Genomic DNA, 21,683 nt, shown 5'->3' with positions numbered 1-21,683 from the left:
CACCCTCACACACAGACACACGCACAAAGCAACAGGCCAATGAGCTTTTTGCCAGCCTGTGCTGTCTTCATCACTGGACAGAGCAGCAACAAGCACAAAGGCTTCCATTGAAAGGCAGGGATCCCCTGGATAACCCTTCCCATTGTGTTCTCAGATCCCTGGTTCCGCAGCGCTGCCGAATTAGTACACATACCTCTGGACTGGTGGCGTCATGTGGATGGCTGGTTGGACGTATTGATGCCTGCAGATTCCGAGCAGGCTGGCAGCCCGTTTCATCTGTCTGTCTGCGGGTACATATGGAAATGTGTACATCTGTGTGCCTGCCGGGGTGCCTGTCTGCTGTCCTCACTGTCTGGCTGATGTTTCAATTCAGAACTGATTTAAGTCTTAGGAGCAGAGACCTGACATCAAAACCAAAACAAGCCTAACCTTTTTCCATGTTCAGTTCATTTGGAAAAAAAAAAAAGACAGTACAGTTTGCCCAAAAACTCAACTGTCTTCCTGTCTTGAAAATTTTAATATTTGGATTGATGATACTTTCTCTAGAGAGGCGCATTATTGAGAAGCTGAACTTGTTTCCTGCTGCTCTGTGGTCTCCAGTGAGTTGTGGATATAATAATTAGCTGATTAAAATTGATGACACAAACCAATACCCAAGGCTTCAGAAATGCAAAGCAGTTGATGTAGAACATGTAGAACAAAAATCACAAAACAAGAAACAACTTACATCGATATTATTTTGTCTTTTCTGTTCAGTTGTGATGCATTAAAATGAAACATTCACAGTGGATGGAATATTTTATGATGAACACACATCATCATTTATTAAAAGCCTCTGGCAACAGGTGAGTTGAAACATTTGGGATTTAAAGCCCAACACTTAAATTAAACTCCAACAGAACTGGAATATGAAAATGCCAAATTTGCAGCCAACTCATAATCTGCTCCGATAATGAGATTTTATCAAGCACTGGCAAAGCAACCAGATAGAAATGTGAGCACGGAGACCGATAATGGTGGATGCTTAACTATTTGAATGCGGGCCATGGGCCGGCTAACAAGCTGCTAGTAAAGTGCTTCCAATTTGCTAATGGTGAGGAAAGGAGGTAAACAAGGAGAGACGAGGAGGAGGAGGAGGATGAAAAGGCAGGAGGCAGTAAGGTGTGGGACGGAGGCAAAGATCAAAGGACGTGACAGGATTAGAGACTTTTTCTGAGGGAGTATCTTGGCAATGAGAAGTGGAAAAATAAGGAGAGCAGGAGGGGAAGGACAGAGAGTAAGCGGTGGTGCTACAGGTACTTGTGAGTGTCAGGACGGAGGGTGTTGAAGGGAGAAAAAAAATCATCATTAGCCGAGAAGCTGAAGCAACAGCCCGAAGCAAAGCCGCAAATGGAGACACTGGGATACGTACACACACAGCAGGACACGCTTAAATACACACATTAACACAGATACGTGCGCTGCAGGACACGCTGACATAAACACTCCCATCAGTATGGCCTAATAAGTCCAACGGCGGAGGCTGGCTCACTGAACTGATATGGTCATGAGGTGCAGATGCATGCCAAAGCTGTCCTGCGCAGTACATTTCAATTAGAGCAGAGGTTGAAAGAGGGGCCACACAAACAGTGAGGAGGAAAAAAGACACCTCAGAGAATCACAAGACAGGCAGAGGACAACCGGTTTATTATGGTAATCTGTGTTGTTGCACCACAACAAATTCAATTAGAGCAACGAGCAGGGAAATGTGTGTACAATGAGTAAATTACCATGAGGTCAATTACGTATCCAGAAAGAATTATCTTTATTGTAATTAACACCTGCATCCCCGGAGAAGTTGCTTACATACACCTCGAGGAGAAGGACTAACGCTGAAGTAACTTAGTGGCAATTACAAACACTTGCACATAAGTGAACCTTATTGAGATGAGTGCTAATTAGCAGCATTTCTAAGCTAAAGAGGTGGTCTGGTACACAAGAAGTTATTATGAGGCAAACAAAGGACTTCTTCCTTTCCATTATTCACCCTAATATAGGTAGTTTTGAAACAGTAACTATTATTTAAGGTGGTATGATAAAAGAAAATTACATTTGACCGCATTTTCATTATTTATATAAATATCCTCACCAGCAGATTTGAAAGAAATGTTATCTGACGGAAATTACACTATTTATAAAAGCCAGAAACTGTAAAAACTTGAAAAAAACTTTTGATTTTCTACTTTCTGATGGTCCTTAAACTACTCATCTGTGATGTGCTGTTATATTGAAAAATGTAATCAAATCTGCCTTTAAGATTATGGGTGTTTATCTAAATCACTTCATTCTACATGTCTCATTTCAAATTTTACCAAAAAACAAAAAAGGATTCACAATAACAAGATTCTGTAAAAATCTGAAAAAAACAACAACCTGCGCAGCTGTCAAGCCACTTCTGACGACTCGCAGTCATGTGTCAAAAAAGCAGGCAGTGTTTACACGGCGCAGATAGGATACAAGTATGGAAATAAACTAAAAACTTAAGTAGCAAAACAAATAATCAAAGCAACTCAACTCTAGTTTTCTACTTTATAACGATTTATGGCATTCTAAATTTGTCACACTACAAAGACGATACTTTCACTTCCTCCCTACTTTTAGCCATAACTGTGCTGCTTCACGGAGGTGCAGAGACCACAGTGACTAGAAATGCGACAGCAGCAGAAGCACATCTAGAAACTGCTTGAGGTTCAGCAAGTTAACTAAACTGACCAGTCACATAGAACAAAAGCAGAATCGTGTATTCAGGATTAGGTGCCAATGACAAGAACCTCTTTAAGGAATAAAAGATGGAACCTGTCATATTGAAACCTCTGACATGTCGGATCAAGAAGAACAAAGAGTACTACAACAGACAGTATGGCCTCCAGAGAGCAAATCTCAACATAATGAAGTCTGAAATTACACGAAGAATCAAAAGAACTGTGACAAGTACTCCAAAATGCTTCAAACAACCTACGTGACAAGCACTTTGAAAATCTGTCAAACTGAGTTGAACTGGTTCAAAGGCAAATGGTTGGTCGGACTAAACACTGACTTGGAAGTTATGGGATTTTCTGCACTTAGATCAATTTAAATGATTTGTGAAAGCATCCTCATTTTACTTTCAGTACCTAAATGTATGTACAGTAACAGTTTAGAGCCTCGGTGCAGTTATGTAACGACCAATGTACATTTGTCTGTCTGTCTGTCTGTCTGTTGGCAACATTGCTCAAAAATGGACTAACGGATTTCGACTCAATTTTCAGGGAAGGTCAGAAATCACACAAGGACCAAGTAATTAGATTTTGGCAGTGATGTGGCTTTCTGTTAGCCTAGCCGCGGTAGACAACCCACGGCAACGAATTTAATTCTCTGCCAGGGTGGGTCTAGTTACCCTCCATAAGGCTCGAGGCTGGATTCTCCTAAAACTGGCCGGACGAATCACCATGAAGTGTAGAGTCAGAAGGCGGGCGTAACTAAGTGACGACGGAGGCGTGACGATTCTGACAGAAACAAAAGGAAACAACTAGCCTAGCCGCGCTAGACAACCCACGGCAACGAATTTAATTCTCTGCCAGGGTTGACAACAAAAACAAAAACAGTCGTTGAGCTCCATTAGCACCGACTCTGAACAATCTTTCTGTTAACATGTCTGTGATATACTTGCGCTTCACCCATTGACTGTATAAATAAGGCTTCACCGAACTATCGCATCCTGATTTCTGGCGCTCTAGGAGCCTATTCGTTGCGCTGATTGGTTGTATACCTACCCAATTGCTGCAGAGGGATCTGATAGACAACCTTTTAGCCCGCCTCCCTCCCTGTCGAGCGTGCCTAGACCCTTGTGCCTTCAGAACATGGGTCTAGCACGGCTAGGCTAGCTTTCTGTGTCATTGTGAAATAGTGGTACAGCATCACTGTAACTATGACAACAAGTGAATACTTCATCAGCTGCCTGCTGATGATCACATGATTGAGATCCTACAAGAAATCGACTGTTGCAAACATATCAGGACTTTTCCATCGGAAATTATACAAGGAATAATTGATTAATTTGTGGGGGTGTTTCGGAGTTGCATCAGTTCCCACCACCCACTACATATTTAGATCACGTGATTCAGCATCCATTCATAACGTACACATGCGTAACACATGCCTGTACTCACCTCAAGGTCATTTTGTTTGTGGGTACATCTAAATTAAATGGCCACATTCTATGGTGCCGTGATTTTTGCCACAAATTTTTTCAAGATTTCCGCCGTCAGAAATGATACAAGACTGAGCAGCCTTGGAGAAATACTGCACCACTCTGAGTGCTTTGCTTGTTATATAAGATTGGTTTATGTACACAATATAAACATAAAACTGTTGAAAAAATGGCCCTTTCAGTCATTCAAAGGAATTATCACTGAGTTCTGTCGTGCAGACAAACACCACCCTCACACTCCCAAGTGACCATGTCAGTCGTAACGAATATTTGAGCCCTGTGATTATGTTTTGTGTCTGCATATATGACACACTCAGCTCAGGGAATATGTCTGCATTTCACACCAATTATAAAACTCTCTGCACCTATAAAACCACAACTACGTTTTGTTTGCCCTGGGGGAAGGTGCCATTGTCGATAAATACCTACTTGACAGCGGGATCTGACCCATATGGATTTCTTAAATACCAGAATTGATGTTTGGAAATAATGATGAAAAACTACTGCCGATGACCTGGTTAGCAAATGTCTATGCAACATTCTCTTCATGTTAAAGGTCTGAATGTTGTCCCAAACCTTGTCCAGAAAGATGTCATTTCTAAGTAAAATCCTCAGGAATGGATTTTTCTTCATTGAATTTGCTCGTTGTTTAGGACAAATAAGGTTTTGTCAACTAATAACACAGTGAACAATTCTGTGTTATCAAGACTACACCACTGTGAAACTCTATTAGGCCCATAAACAATATTTTTCATGTTGGGCAGCATATTCTCTAATAAAGACTTTAATCCCAGAAACAGAGACATTAAAGAAGATTTATTAATCAGAGGCACTAAAACCATTGCGTGAAAACCCTTTTAAAAAGTTAACAAAAGGAACTTTCATCCCCTTCATATGATTAATATTTCATTGTGCGTTTATTACAGAGCCCAGAGCCTGATAACAGCAGCAGAAAGATGCATAAAACCAATATAAAACCAATTTCATATTTTAGGTTAATTTGATTGATAACAGCTGCGTTTTCTGTAGTTTGGCATCACAGTGGCAAAGCACGCAGCTCCTTTTGAATACTGTGATATGGAATTTCAACAACAGGACTCAACATTTTCTCTCTTAACAGCAGAATCTGTTAAACTATTTTGATGATGGGTGTAAATTCTGTGACCAGTGTGACTTTGATGAAAGGTCATCATTATGCAGCATGACCTGTAGACAAATCATTCTAATCATGGCAAATGAACCCTGAGACTTGTTGATCACCTCCCACGTTGAAGCTGAACACAGTACATCAAAGCCGGCTAAGTCCTGTAAGATAGATGAACAGATTACGTAGACCGGCCAGACCTGATTCCTGGATAATTCTCTGCTGAGAACTCAGCAACAACATGAGCCGAGATTGATAACATTCTGCTCCTCAGTCCATCCCTGTCTCTCGCGCTCACCACCTGCTGATACAGCGTGTTAAAGAACCACCTTACTTTGATCTGTCGCATTAATATTGAAGCTGCATTTGTAATGACTGTCTTTACAGATTCTTTATAGAAAGTTAGACTGTGATTTCTGTCCATATCTGAATCCGCATGTTCACTATAAATGTGCTGCGATGGAAATCTGAGAATCTTGTCATCTAATTTAAGCAGAAATTAGGATACTTTGTCACAAGCAAGATTTTACATTTCACAAACTACTGTACTGTGGGCGGTAAACGGGTACAAAACATGACCTGCAACAAACTCACAGAAGAGTAAGGAAAGCAATGAAGCTATATTTTGTAAGAATTCAACAAGTGAAGTCGTCTTAAGAATTGCACGGCATTTTTGTGGCTACTTTGGCCAAGATTTATGAGAAATTGTATTATTTCATCAAATTTTTGAATTAGAGAAAAGAATACAATTAGGAAGGGAACTTTGATCACTGACATGTCTTCATTTAGTTCATTACAGTTAATTTAATGACTACTTATCCACTCTAATGTCCACTCTTGAAGTTTGTCATTGCATGTAGGGCGCCACAAATACATATAGCACACATATAATGCAGGGTCGTTGCCCGCATAATAGTAGAATTCAGTACAAGATGATGGCTTGGATACAAAGGAAAAACCATCTTAAATGTGAAGGACAACAGTTATTTTGCAAAGCTATTACTTGGCCCTGTCCTCTACCACCCATCCAGGTATCCTCCATCATCCTTCCCTCCATGTATGCATGCTCCAAAAGGATCCTACACTTTTAGCACCAGTCATTTCTTGCTGCAGAACTTTGAGGAGATACAATTTTTAGGAGGTGATCAGTGATTTTTCTAATGGGGGAATGTGCAACTTAGACATCTACTTTTAAGAAAGTGGCCTTTCGAAGTTCATGTTGACACTTGATGCAACCACAAAATGAGTTTATCTTGAAAACAGCATGACAAATGGATGTCACTGTTAATTTTTACAGGTTTTATATGTGACAATCAGAACCACTTGGTGTCTCTTGAGCACCAGGATTTCAAACTGAAAACAAACAAGTATATCAACCTCCCCCACACATGAGCACCACTAACACTGTAACATACAGGGTGTCCCAAAACATTTGACATCATTTTGCAGGTCAATAATTTTGGCAATTGTTGTTGAAATAACCTCAAATTTTCAAAGAATGTATAGAAACAGATCAAGATTTTATATTTAATGTTTTATTTTTTTGTTCTGTTTTCAGGTTGAGCCAAGCCGTTCACTCCCAAACAGAAGTCATTTTGCATCTTGGAATATGCTCGCACACAGTCACCCAAGACTGAGCAGCGTGCCTTCAATGCAAAATGCGAAAAAAATTACCAACTGGCAAACAAATTTGGACTTGGTACCAAAAATTTAAAGAATAAGGCTGCTTATGCAGGGCTGAAGGGTAGGCCATCATCAACATCAGCATATTCCAAGACACAAAATGACTTGAACGGCTCAACCTGAAAACAGAACAAAAATAAAACATTAGATACAAAATCTTGATCTGCTTCTATACATTCTTTGAAAATTTGAGGTTACTTCAACAAGAACTGCCAAAATTATTGGCCTGCGAAATGATGTCAAATTTTTGAGACACCCTGTAATTTGAATGGTTGCAACAAGTTGCTGTCCAGAGCATCTGGAACGAACACAAGCAGAGGAAGAAAAGCAGAGGAGAGCTACAGAACTCCATGTTTATACTGCAGATATCTGTGCAGACAGTTTGTGTTCAAAGTCTTGCAGCTTTAACAGAATATCACTTCATATTTTATCTTGAATGTAAGCATTAACTACTGATATGCCAGTTTCTTGGTATGCAACAAGGAAAGCGTCAACACGAAAATGCATTGTTTGACCGAGGTGATTTAGTTCCTATAACGGCACAGTGGCCATTCTACAGAGTAGTGTGTGTACATCTGTGTGGAAGAACTGAAATATAATACTTAACATTATCAAGTGCTGTCCATGTGCTCCTTCTAAACAGGCGATGCTACACAAAAGAAATTCAGACTGACTGTTTCCTGTTCACAGAAGCTTTTCATTTCTAAGTGTCTGGTGTCAGGTAGTGTTTCCCAGGAGACATCTTTTGCTACATGGATGCAAGAGCATTTTTTTTCTTTTTTAAATATACAGATAAAGGGTTGTGTGCTTTGCCATTGCAACAACAGCAGCCATTGCCCAATGATCAAAACAGAAGTGCCACCAGTGTGCACACAGAGTAATTCAAAAGTGATCTGCGGTGAAGTGACGCTTGGAAATATCTCAGTGTAGAGCACCTCGGACACAAAAAGGCACTCTCAACAAAAGTTGGTAAGTTTTCATTTCAATTTCAGCTCCAATTACATTTTTTCTCAAGATCTAAATTATTGCTGAGCTACCATTCTTCCTCATGTGGAAACTGTCGATGGAGAAAATTACAATGCGCAATATACAAGGTTGAAATCTTTGCCTTTTGGTAGAAAAATACATAAACACCATTGTGTTCCTCCAGCAATGATGAGGGTCTGAATTTCAGCTGTAATTTCTTAATATTTTAGATCATTCATTTCAGAATCTTACACTGCTCCGTGGTGGCAAACACCAAAAGCAGGAGAAAATCCTATTTGTTTAGTCGTGAGCCTGGAGAGACTGAAAGGGTGGAAGAGACAGAGGGAGAGGGGAAGGAGAGGGTGAGTCAGACTATAAACACTTGGTTGGGGTGATGTTATCCAGCTGCCATGAAAACTGATCCAGTGGCTGGCAAGTCTGTGTCACAAACACACAAAAACAGGCACGCACAAGATCAACACTGCTCTCTCGATAAAACTAACAGCTGTACATTTGTTTAAAAATGAGCCTGTATACTGCACAATAGCAACACATGTAAGCCCAGAACTACAAGAGCTGAGGCTGGATGGATGGAAGCGTGTGTTTACAGTAAGTGGCAAGGCGACAAGCCAGGGGGTTACCGGATCAAGGCAAAATATTCAGTCCTTCAACACACACGCATACACACACATACACAGTGGCTCGCTACAGAAGCTTGAAATCAATCTTCCACGCCTCTAACTGGAGCAGTTGGGGACCTCCTAACACACATACACAAACATGCATGCACTCACACAAGTTCACAAAACTGTCTGCCTTCCTGCTGAGGCTGCATTCCACCTAAAACAGTCCCATTTGTAAAGCTTTCAGTGGGATGTTGGGGTTAATGAGCAGATTAACCAGGTTTAACTGCAGTTCCAGCAGGAGCTTGTCCATTTTAACTAGTACACTGGAAAAATTGCCAATCTCAAAACAAGAAAATTATTTTAAGGAACTGTTACCTTGAAATAAGTGAAAAAATCTGCCAATAGAAAAAGTGAAAAATGGCTTGGTAGGATTTCTTGAAATAAGATATGATGTTTAGAATATTAATATCTTAAAATTTGCTGGGAAAACTTATTTTAAGTTTTGTTTTGTTTTTGTTTACCAGGATTGTCAAGCTTAGGTGTGTTAAAATAAGTCAGATGTGCTAAAAGAAAAAAAAAAAAAAGCAGTTTTTCACTCAAAAATAGATTTTTGCTTTCATGTAACCTCCTAATTTGAGATGTATTAAATTTGAGTTTTCTTGTAAAATACAACTCAAAACAAGATAATTTCTAGATTGCTTGACTTAACAAGATATTTAAGATGCATTGTCTTAAAATAAGTCACTTAACAATGCCACTTGTTAAATGAATTTATCATAAATCAAGTGGGATGAGACATTTTGACTGAAAATAAGACAAACAGACTTTGTAAGATTTTGAGTTTTTGTAGTGTACAGAACCAGCACAACCCAGTCCCAGAGGAGTTCATGGACAGAAAAGTAAACAAACCAAGGAAAAAATAAAAAAAAATCATTACTGTCAAGAGTTCAGTTTAGTGATGAAGGTGTACAATGAGTAAAACTAACTGGAATATTCTGAAAAATTTAGCAACGCATTTAATAACGCCAAGTTGTCTAAAAACAATGCACGGCCTGGGTGACCATGTGCCGTTAAGAGTGACTCGATTAATGACTCAACGGATGAGCTCCTCCCCCTTGTTTAAAATCTCTCTCCTAATTAGAGAGTGGAGTTAGAGGTTCTGGTGGAACCCTGCAGACAGGGTCAGGTGCAAATGCACAGCTGCTGCATTAAAGGAACAGTTATAGTCTCATAAGAGCTGGATGAAAAGATCAATACAATTATCACATCTGAAAATATGGAATTTGTGTGTGCATTCATATCAACACAAATTTCTTTCTTTCACAAACTCCTTTCTATATTTTCCTGCTATGTGCATTAATAATGTTTTAACAATAAAGATATAGCCTTTGGAATTTTATGATTTTCTCGTTTTTACAGAGCCAAATTAAGTCGGACACATTATAAGGGAGAGCTGCACTACTTAATAAATACTAAATAGCAATCTATGAAATGAGTTGGCATGAAGGAAAATCTGTATATTTTTTCGGCATTTTTTTCTTCTCTCCACATTTGTCTGCTTTTCTCGTGTAATGACATTGACACAGTTTCACCCACAACCGATTTGGAGATTTGGTTGACCAAGGGCAGCCTTGTGGCAAAATTCTAACAGAAATTGAAGATACAGTTAAGATCAATCTCTTACAGTGTGACTGCAGCACATCTAATAACCTCCCGATCCCAATAGGATGTGTCATTCTTAAATAAAGTTTAGGAGACAAACATGAACACAAGCAAAAACACTGAAGGTGAAGGGAAAATGTCTAACTCTGGTGAGCATAAAACAGAAGAAGGAGTGGTGCATGGATGTCAAACTGATGGTGGACTCTGCTTTCACACACATCTAGAGTGGAAAGATTATGGCTAAAATGATAATTAGGATTATTTATGATTAATATTGAGATGATGATTATTGACTACAATTATTAGGTGATTTTATGGACAAAATATTCTGATTGTGCTTTTACATTAAAACAAACAGCACTGGTTTCACTTCCATGTTGCGCTACATTCCTGTTAATTTACAAATGTTTTCTAAAGATATGCCTTCAAATAAATGTCTTCACTTAAATGTAATGCATCTCCTGAAGGAAACCTATGAACTGAAATCTCAAAATGCCCCTCACTTGCTGAACCAGTGTTTCCTGAACAGTCCACATGCAGGCAATGGTAGACGCTAGCTGGGCCGCTGTACACAGAGAAGCCTCTAGTCTCCACTCAGTTTCTGCAGTACTGCAGCTAAGTCAGCTCAGTGAGGTCTAGTTTCATGTCAGCTTTACCCAAGTTGACACAAAGAGATTTTGTGTGGAGTATTCCATGAGCAGAGCACATATTTTAAACCTTAAATAATATCAGTCGATCATGTTCATTTAACTGTAAGGAGCAAAAATTGTAACTGTGATTAATATTTGATTTACTGTGCAGCCCTATACACTACTATGAGTTTAATTTACAATAAAGTGCTACATTTCACCCACATGTTCTGTTTTATTCAGTCTCTCCTCACAGAAATTCTTCTTCTCCATTGATATAAACAGAAGCTATCCACACTTTCCTGAACGCTAAGCAGCTTCAAGCAGAAATATAAAGCCAACAACCTATGAGAGCTCCTGCTCTTGCATTGCTGCAGACAAAGCCTCTCGCCTGTCCTACGCCTGCTAAAATGTAGCATCTTATCACAGTCATTAATAAAATTACGACAGTATTAACTGGAAAAATAACTTTAAAGAAAAACCTCCCTACCTATCTCGCTTTCACCTGAGGCCCTCATCTGAACTCTTTGAAGATGTACGTTAACTCACCTCAAGACATTCTCCATCTTAATTCAAAGAGCTAATATTGAGACACCAAGAAGTTACCACATTATGCTGTCAAATTACTGAAGTGAGTCCTTGAAATTAAACGGAGTGGTACTTCAGCAAAGAAGAAAGAGACGGAGAAACAACAAAAGAGGGAAGGTGAAAGTGTTGAGCTAATGGGAGAGCCGTTACGGAATGTGACAGTGACGGGTGACAGTGTCAGAGAGGCACCGACAGCAAGAGATAAAGAAAAAAGGAAGAAATGAGAGAGGAAGGAGAGTGGTGCCATCGCTAGCATCACTGTGAGTTTATTCAGAGAAATTCAACTTAAGCAGCCTCTGATATGTTCACTGATGTCCGATTCTCGTCCACCCACCTCAGTGCATCAGAGCCCACAGCCACAGCAGAGGCTTAATTAGTGGAGAACCGCTGCTGCTGGTCTGATGAGGACCCGTGTTTCATCAGGCTCTCATTTGCTCTGAAACACTATTAACCTTCTGGACTGGCTGGTGCTTTGATATCTCAGCTGTTTACAGCTCCCCTCCACTTTCTAAAAGTGTTATGTTTCAGGTGCTTGGCTGACTGCATGGACTAAATATAGGCACTATGTAAGATTTCCCTGGAAAGGGACACACTCTAGGGGCAGGGGGTTGTGTGTGTGTGTGTGTGTGTGTCTTCTTGTAGTTCCACACTTATAAGGACTAAATTTATTGAGAAGGTAAGCAGGATGTGGAAAACTCTCTTAAAAACATAATTACAGCACTCCATTTCTATATAAAGGTAAATATATTATTTTGGTTGAGAATTAAAACTATGAACTTGTCAAATATGGTTGAGAGTTAAGTTAGGTATGTGGTTATCCTCTAAATGACAACTCAAACACATGCTGATCAAGACAGACTGATTATGTGAAAGACACACACACCCAAAATCATAGCTAAAGAATACTAATGGCACCTTAATAATAGACAAACCCAGGAGTCCAGAGGAGAAAGTGCACTTACAAACACTTAATTTATTTGAATCATTTATGCCAAAATATTAGATTTTTATGACTTGCGTGGAACAAATCTACATATGGAATGGGAAGTCTTAGAACCACTACTGCTGTTATCAAAAGTATTTTAATAGTATTTTCCAGAAAATTGAAAAAAATACCCTCTACTGAAAGAGCTGCGACATAAACTGTGGTCTCTAGAGATAAACGTGTTCGCAGTATTCACATTGTCTCAAAGAATGTATGACAATATTTCAGTCATGCATCCTGCTTCAGTCCACCCATACTGAGGATATCACTCCTACTTTCCATACAACTATAAATACAAATTGCTGCTGACAGATATGTAGTATGGCTGTATGTTTAGGAATTAGTTTACAGGTTAATTTAAGCAGAGGTGTGTGCGTGTGTGTGTGTGTGCAGTCTTGTACATCTATCTTTGTGAGAACCAATCTCCACTTCTATAAACAGTTGCTTCAGGTTGCAGGTCTAATAGTGATGGGTAAACTGGTTAAATTTAAGGCCTAAGGAACCAGTCGGGGCCCTCACAAGTATAGCAGTACAAGCATGTTTTTCCTTAAGTCTGCATGTCTGGTTGGATGTGAGTTTTACCTGTGCCTTTGTTGCGGTCCACAAAGCAGTACTTCAGCTCGTATTCTTTCAGAATTTCATGGACTTCCTATAAAGAAGAAGACAGAGACATTTCAGTCAAAAGATCTCCAGAGTGGGTCCAGAGACTCTAACCCTCTCTAACCCTAACAACTGCTAGACTTTGACGTAAATCAGCACAACTATAATGTCGACAAAATGATTTATTTAAAAAAACTAACATTTGCAATTTATCTCACCTTATCACAAAGATGAAGGGTGTAAAGTTCAATGCTAATAGATAAATCTTTTAATAATCCACACAGCAACAGCATAACAGTGCCATGCTTAAGTACCATGTGTGAGCATCCAGTCATGAAAAAGACTGGAGTTAAATTTGACTCTTGGATCTCAGCCAGTATTTTTGTGTTGTTTGTCATCTTTCTTTGGAGTACATAAAAGTTAAACTAGGGGGGACAGCTCTTGCCCACATGTGGCACTGAGTGCATCTCAACTATCATTTATTTAATACGTTGTTTAGTCTCAAACTTGTCAACAAAAATGGCACTTACTGTTTTCTTATTCATGATTAATTACTGTTGGTACAACATGTTTTCAGTAAATGAAAAATCTCAGTTTGCAAATTGATGGTGCATTAACTAATCTATCAGTCCATTAACCGTTTTAGCACTAAATATTTTAACCAAACCCAAATGCACAGTTTAACAAATTCACTGAAAACAAATCTGTCAAAGCACATTGGCAGTCACTGTGACAACTTGAAGATGAATCTTACAAAATGGATGTTTGCTAATCAGGCCAATTAAACCTTGTTTTTTCTTGTTACACTTGAGTACATTTCCTCACATTTAACTCTTTGACGAGAGGCTACCCCTAATTGCAGTAATTTGTTTCAAACGAGTAGCTCCGTTTTTCTTTTTAATGTATTTTAAAAGATAAAAAGATTTTCGTCTGCTGTCAGACTTACGAGCACAACAGCAGCGAGCCACATGAGGGACACACACGGATGCATATGAAAGTACTGAGGCATATTCTTCTCTCCAGAAAAAAATCTTTTTTTGTGTGTCTTTAGTGACAGTAAATGATGAAGTGAAACAAAAAAGGGAGCAAACAGGGAGACGCAATAGTGCAGCAAGAGATGCTCACACTCTCAGTGATGTTATGAACTCCACCGCTCGCTGCTAACCCTCCGTTAGCCTCGGTGCCTTCCTGATGGATTTCACTGTTACGGAGCCGCACATCGCACAAGTAAATGACAGCACAAAGTGCTGAGAGCTTGGCAACAAGTGTGTTTTTAGATATGCTCCTGTGATGTGAGCAACCTCGTAGATCCAGTTACTGTCAAACCTGTCCAAGAGCACAACAGCTTCAGATCGAACAGGAGCACAGTGTAGGTGAAAGGACTGAACAGTGAGCAAGAAGACCAAAAAATAACAGTGCCAAAACAACCTGCAAGCTTCAGGAAATAGATATATAAAAGATGCGGCAGTGAAAAGATCACATCAACATAAAGCAATGATTGTCTCACATGATGTGTAAGATTGCAAACGATGAACGAATGATGCACAGGACATTTACGCTGTTTGTAGACACTTAATCCAGCATCATCATGTGTATGTATGTGGAAATACACCCTCCTCCCAGACTTTGTTCTCATTTTTTAATTATGTTCCAACCAGATATGATTCAAACCTTTGAAATACACTAAATAAAAGTGATTTTCAAGAGCTGGTTTAAAGCAAATAAAAGAGGTTCACAGAAAGACTTGAATACAAACGGCAGCTACAAAAGAAAAATAATAGTGGCAGCAGTCTTTTAAGAATTGATTAGCATTTGGGAGGACGCAGCTGTTTTGTATTGTCAGCTGATGCTGCCCATAGTGTGTGCTTTTACTCACTGTCAGCTAATGGAAGCCATGTTTTGTGCTCCCATTCAAAGATGAAAACAAAGAAATGAACTTTGTGCTATTGCGGTGCAGGAGCTCACGGTCATACACATGAGAGTGGGTCTGACATTCTTGGAAGGTCAGGTGGACAGATACTTCACAGAAAACATTTCCGCTCCCATTTATCGCGTCGTCGCACGAAAAATATTTCTGAAATGTAATAATCTACCTCGAGCTTTTATACAATGACGGAGGTGATCCGATTTTTCTAATGTGCACACTTGTTTTCCTTTCTCTATCCCTCTAACCACCATCCAGCCCACTCATGCACACCGAGCAGGCATGTTCCCTATCAGTGAACGCCATGCGAGGCAGCCCACACACAGGGTCAGCGCGATGCCCTTAAAATCGGTGCAGAGTGAGCTGTAATCGCTGAGAGGGAGACACAGAAAAAAGGAAAAGAGGTGTTGTGCTTTAGATTTTTAGCTCTACATTTATGCTTTTTCAAGATCCATCTGTCCTGCTGCAGACTGAAGAAGTTTACGGGAAATGGCAGCAGTGATCTAAAGGGAGAATAAAGATGAAACACCCTGCAATGAAAACAAACGAAAAGAACAAAATGTCCAATTTATCATCTCATTTCTGCTTGTATTCGAGTCCTAACCTTATTCTCCTATTAAGTGAAAAAAAAAAAAAACAGCAAAGAACAAACGCTTTGATCTGTTCTTCTCAATCAATATCAGTGTCGAAAACATAATAAGGTTGCTGCACTAGAATCAAGAAAAATTGAACTTCATTTCAGGAAATACTTTGAACAAACAGGTTGGCTTTGAAAACCAGTAGAAATGCTCTGCACCACACTGGCAGATTTTATCACCTGTTAAGAAAATTAGACTGCAGTGGGTTTTAAAAGCATCCATTACAGTCAAAAATAACTAAGTAAACAAAGTTTTTAGGGTTTTCCCTGGTGGTGCAATGCCAACACACACGAGTTACAATATAATAGAGGACTGTAGACAATTTAACAACACTGCAAATGCATTAGGAATGAAACAGGATTAAACTATTTAGATCAAAGCCACACTAAACATGTGAGGATTTCAGCAAAGTGATTTAAGCTGTTATTGCCAGCTAAAGCTCCACTTCTTCTTTTATAACTGCTTATCCCTCAAATGAAGTGTTTACATGGTTCTGTTTACTTAATGCGCTGTGTCTACTGTAGCAGATTTCTTGTTCTTCTGTTTCTTCCCATCTGTCTCTGACCACAATGCATGTTGCTGGCAGAAAAGCTGAGCTCTCGCAATGACGAGAATTCTGATTTTAAGGTAATCGATTAAAAGAAAACCTTATTGCCTACGTGGATAACGAGGGAAGACGACAATCAGCAAAACACAAAGAGGAAAGATGTGAGGTGGTGCACAAGAAGATGTAAAAACTGTGTTTCAAGCTTCCGTCATTCCAGTAGTGGACAGCACAGACACTGCAGGGCACTTGGTGACCCTGAGACGAGGTGAAATCACGCCACTCGATAGCCGTCTTCCTGTGGACCTGTTTTATTGCGTGGCCTTCTGCTATTCTGTACTTAAATTGGGCTGAAAGTTTGTTTCTTGCAGCACTGGCACACTACCGTACAAGACATTTAAAGACCATTTTTAGGCGCACAAAGAATCCTGCCTCTAGTCTCAGCCATACAATTTACCAGCTGAGTACACCACTCCGCTGTTTGGTTTTTATGACATTCCAGTTTGTTTCACCCTATTTCCTTTTACATTCCATGCTTTAACGATCTCTTGCTTTCCACTACATCTAATCATGCTGGTCCATAATGTTGCTTTTTGTTTCATTGACATGCACACTACATTATTTTCAACAGCTTTCTAATTAATGCTTTCGTAAGTGTTTTGAAACAGCCGTGGGGCTCAGTGAAGAGACAGACAGGCGAACCTGTTTACAGTCAGGCTGGGTGACGTGGACAAAAAAAATATGTTTTTAGTCTTAGATAATTCTCAATTTAAATGTTTTTGTCTGTGCATAAAGTCGAAACAAACATGATTCAAATATTTCTTTGTTAAAACTATCTTTGCACAAGCAACAAAGGCAGAAGAAAGGCACCTCTGACAGTCTGACTGTCCTTTCACATATATGAAATGCTGTCAGGAAGCAGCTGCGTAAAAATAACAAAGCAGCAACATATGCAAAGCTGTCACTGTGCATTAGGGCTAACAATTATTCGACTTCACGCTGTAATTTGAACCAAAGCATTTAGTAAACCTCACGATGCAGCAAATCTGACCTATGTCATGTGAATGCCATGCCATCCATGATCTCTGATGCTATGATGTGTTGAAAAGTGAATATTTAACCAAAGTTTGACATTCAAAAAAATATATCACATGTAAAAATCACAATATCTGTCACAAAAATCTGTAGTTTTTACAAACTGTGCAAAGCCGAAACCAAACCATTTACAAAACCAAACCATTTGTATACCACCTAAACAACATGATAGCTTTTCTTTGGTCCGATTGTGTTGTGTTATTTCATCATTATCACGTTTTTCTGACCTGCGAAAGGTCGCATGTGTGGTATTCTCTAAGGAAACAGCTACAGCTTACTGAAACATTGAGACTTTAGACAACCATTTCTCACTGCTACCACTGGTGATTTTAAAGCTGAGAAAGTAAATATCTAAATTAAGGCATTTTTTCACACTGCAAAAAAAAAGTCAAATGAATTGAAACTTTAAGTCCCTCACTGCTGTTGATTTAACATCTAGAAATTCATCTCTGTGTATCAAAGTTAATTTTTTTTTCATTAAAAACAAACCCTGCATTTCCTAACATGTCTTAGATGTAATTCTACACTGTTGTTTCTTTTAAAATATGCATATCTATTAGGTTCCTGCCACTGTCTAGCCACAACTCTCCCAACTCTTTGCAGCTCCAACAAACCACCTCACCTACGACTCGGCTTCAAAACTAAACATCCTCTACACTACACACAATTCTGCCACACAAGTTCAAAATGGAAACCAGCGCAAAAGAAAAATGATCATACACAAAGTGCCTTCCTGCAAGCTGACAGATTGGTGCTTTAGGTTTCTTACATATCAAACCCAAAAAGTCTGAATGTGTGTTTTTTAAACTGTCAACAGTACACCGCAGTTTTAAAGTGGAAATGCTTCACAATGGTGTTAACTACCTATTTCACTTATGATGTGTCAACCATTTAAAAGAAACCCGTGTGAACATGTTAACAAGGTAAAAAAAAAACCTGCATTTGCACTGGAGGGGCTCTTTAAAAGCAGCACTAATACTCTACTAAAACTAAACCATAAACTGCAAATCATTAAATAACTCAGACTTTTACAGTCCGAGTCACACTGAGCCACATTTTGTTCCCTCTTGCCATTACAGAATTGAACATAGTCAACCACAACAGTTTCTCTATGTCAAGCTGTTCCATAGCATAACCAAGCGTGTCATTCTGTTCATTATGTGCGATAATGTTCTCTCTCTCTCTCTCTGTCTGAACACTTTAAAAAGTCGATATTTCTAGCAAGTCCAGTCAGTACCCCCGCACTGGCTTCCAGCCCACGGCTAATTTCAGTGCGTGCATGTGTGGGTGAACACTTTGGTGGAGCATTAAAGCAAAGTGCCCTGAGAGGATGGGCCTGATGAGGAATGTGATAGCAGCCTGGTCTGACACCTGCTTGGACTACATGTAGGTTCAAAGAATATGAATCACAAGCGCCACACGAAACCGCTTAGAATCACCTTCACATGTTGTCTTCATACTAAAAACTGCTGCTGTTTCCAGATGCAATTCACTTGTCATTCACACAATCAATGGCTGCACCACCCACCATCCCAGCCTTATCTACACGTTGGTAATTCATTTAAAGTGAACTGATACCCACAAGTTGACAGATAGAGTAGAGTGGAAATAAAGCTTGCAAAGATAGAAGTAAATGTCTACTGTATGCAGAGAATGTTGTAGAGGAGCTGACAAGCACATCTTCCAAAACTCAACAGCTTGTCCTGGGAGTGTCCCTCATGTCTAAAAAGACAGTTTCAAGGAGGGTTCAATATCCATACACTACTTAAAGTTACGGGGAAGCTGGAGTGTATCTAAGCTGAGGGTGAAGGCAGAGAACACCCTGGACAGGTCAACAGTCCATCGCAGGGCTACATAAAGAGACAAACAATCACACTCACATTCATACCTACGGATAATTTAGAGTTACCAATTAACCTCAGCATGTTTTTGGACTGTAGGAGGAAGTACCTGGAGAAAACCCATACATGCACAGGGAGAACATGCAAACTCCACACAGTAAAATCCGAGGTCAGAACGTGAACCGGCAATCTTCTAGGTGTGAGGTGACGGTACGAACACCCGAACCGCTGTGCAGCCCGGGTTCAACATGGAAACAAAAACAATAATGTCTATACAGTTATGGACAATAAACAAAAATGCTCCAGCTCCAACCCTAAACAATCATTCAGTGCTTCAGCTAACGTTTTTGTCGTTGACAGTAAAATAATTCTGGAGAACCTTCATTAGCTTTCTCCACCTCAGCCTCTTGGTGCTGCAGCGCTGCTCTCACTCACAATAGTTTTACTCTTCAGCACTGTAATTTCCTGCATATGAGAGTGAAAATGAGAGTCATTTTCACCACAAATTTTAACATTCACACAGTTCTGTCGCTGAGGCTGGAAAAAATATGCAGCTTTACTCGGCTCCAAGACATGAAGCCTTCCCTCTGTATGTCCTATTGTTCACAGAGCAGCTTCTCATTTTAAACCAGCATTATTGTTAATTCCGTGAGTAATCTGATGAGAGAACAGAAGTAAACTCATCTGTTGTCGGGTTAAAAAGCTCTGTGAAAGCTGCTGTCTGCACTCAGTCAAAGCTCCTTTGTGAGGGAAGAAGTCCCGTTCTGTAACGCCAGAGCACAGCCAGCGTGGACCGAATTCATCTTCTGTCTAGTGAACTGTGTCAAGTAAACAGGCCCTTTTCTGACTTCCTAAAACACCAGAATAAAGCACGAGTAAAATAAATTTGTGTAATGGCTCATATCCATCAACTTTCAGTGAGCCAGCAAGCACAATAACCCCGACCTTGGAATCAGCTCAAGTGAATTAAATGAATAATGTTGTCAATTACACCTGCACTTCTTCTGCTATCACATGCCAAAATGTCTGCCAAAATGTCACACGAGAGTCACATTCTCCTCTTTCGTATGTTATAGTCTAAACACTTGACTTTTTGAACCAGGATGGCCAGCATTTGTGTTCAGATGCTCACAAAAGATACGGAATCCCAAATTTAGCAAGTTATAGCTGTTATTTTAATGCATCAATCAACACATTGTAAATATCAAACACATTCCTAGTAAATTGGAAAGATGCCTTAAGCAGAGGTCAGTACACGCGAGTGATTTGCATCCGCCTTTGCAGAACACTACAACATCCATGTTTTATTACAGCCACTTGGACAGAATGTAGGATTTCTCCTGTATTGTTCTTCAGCTTGTAAGCCAAACCAGCCTGATCAACACACGGATCATCTCAAGCATATGCACAGTGTTCCATCAAAGACACGTCACCGTCCTTATTTCCCAGCATTAACACAAGTCAGTCCTCCTGGAAAGAAGCAATTGTAGGACTTTCACGACAAATATGTGCTATCAGTGTTAAATAAAAACGCCTCGCTCTTTCAGAGTCGGCAGTTTGGAAAAACAAAGTGGTTATCCTTCAAAAAAAATCACTTCCATCCTGCATTTACCCAGATTTAATGGCTTTAAGCAAGATACAGAGTCCTCAGCAGCACTTCTGTAACTGTAACTAATGACTTCCATCCTCCCAAGAGGCAGCATCAGAGAAATTATGTCCCAGCGTGGATCGGTTTAGTGTCACAAGCGTTCTATTACTGTGATATCTGTCATGTGCAACGACAAGTCTCATCCCTGTATTTGTCGGCAACTGTCCTCTCACTTTCAACTTCAATCAATTTCCGGCAAGTAAAGAGCAAACACGGTGCAAATTGCCTTTCAGTCGGACTTGGTGCTGTTTTGACCCTTTCTGTGTTTACATCTGTCAGTTTAGCAGTTCCTAATCCCCCCGCCGCACAAGTGGCTCCAGAGAGGATCGCATTCTATACAGGGAAAGTGTAAAAGGTAATGGGAATGTAAAGTGAGAAAGACACACTGCAATGATTGTTTTCCCCCTCTCCTCTCTGACAAAGAAGAATAAGAGAGCAGAATGTGTTTACTGTGACACCTGTTCATTCATTACACAAACACACACACGCACATCTTTTCCTTTTGTCCCGCTGTCATAAATGAGATGGCTTAAAACACAAACAGAGCCACTAGGGGAAAGTAGCAGTGGGTTATGACTTCAACTCGGAGCGTCTGTGTGAGGCAGAGATGGAGAGACGGAGGGATTAGGGGACAAACACACTCTGCATGGCCTCCTTACCAGCGGTAACTGCGTCCTTGACCCACTGATGAAGCGATATATGCCAGAGAGAGAAGAAAGGATGAAGCCTGGGTCTGCCATGAGGCAGAAAGCTTTTTGCCACACTATAGTAACACTGCAATGTGGTTTGACATTCCTGGCATTACAATGACTGCATCACTACTATTCACAGCATCTGTACTTAGAAAATCAAATAAATTTAGCAGCATTATGAGCAGTGCTA

At 39.8% G+C, this 21,683-nt stretch overlaps 1 protein-coding gene across 2 annotated transcripts in view; it reads right to left on the bottom strand.

Moving 5' to 3' along the window:
* raver2 (ribonucleoprotein, PTB-binding 2) overlaps nucleotides 1-21,683 on the bottom strand; it is a 119,230-nt gene that overhangs the window by 84,104 nt on the left and 13,443 nt on the right. For both annotated transcript variants that reach the window (XM_022204531.2, XM_051947600.1), the window contains exon 3: nucleotides 13,094-13,160. In XM_022204531.2, the coding sequence (XP_022060223.1) occupies nucleotides 13,094-13,160 (67 nt within the window). The remainder of the gene's footprint in view (nucleotides 1-13,093; nucleotides 13,161-21,683) is intronic.

This window comes from Acanthochromis polyacanthus, chromosome 4 (genome assembly GCF_021347895.1).
Source record: "Acanthochromis polyacanthus isolate Apoly-LR-REF ecotype Palm Island chromosome 4, KAUST_Apoly_ChrSc, whole genome shotgun sequence".
NCBI lineage: Eukaryota > Metazoa > Chordata > Actinopteri > Pomacentridae > Acanthochromis > Acanthochromis polyacanthus.
This window is presented reverse-complemented; position numbering and strand designations above follow the sequence as displayed.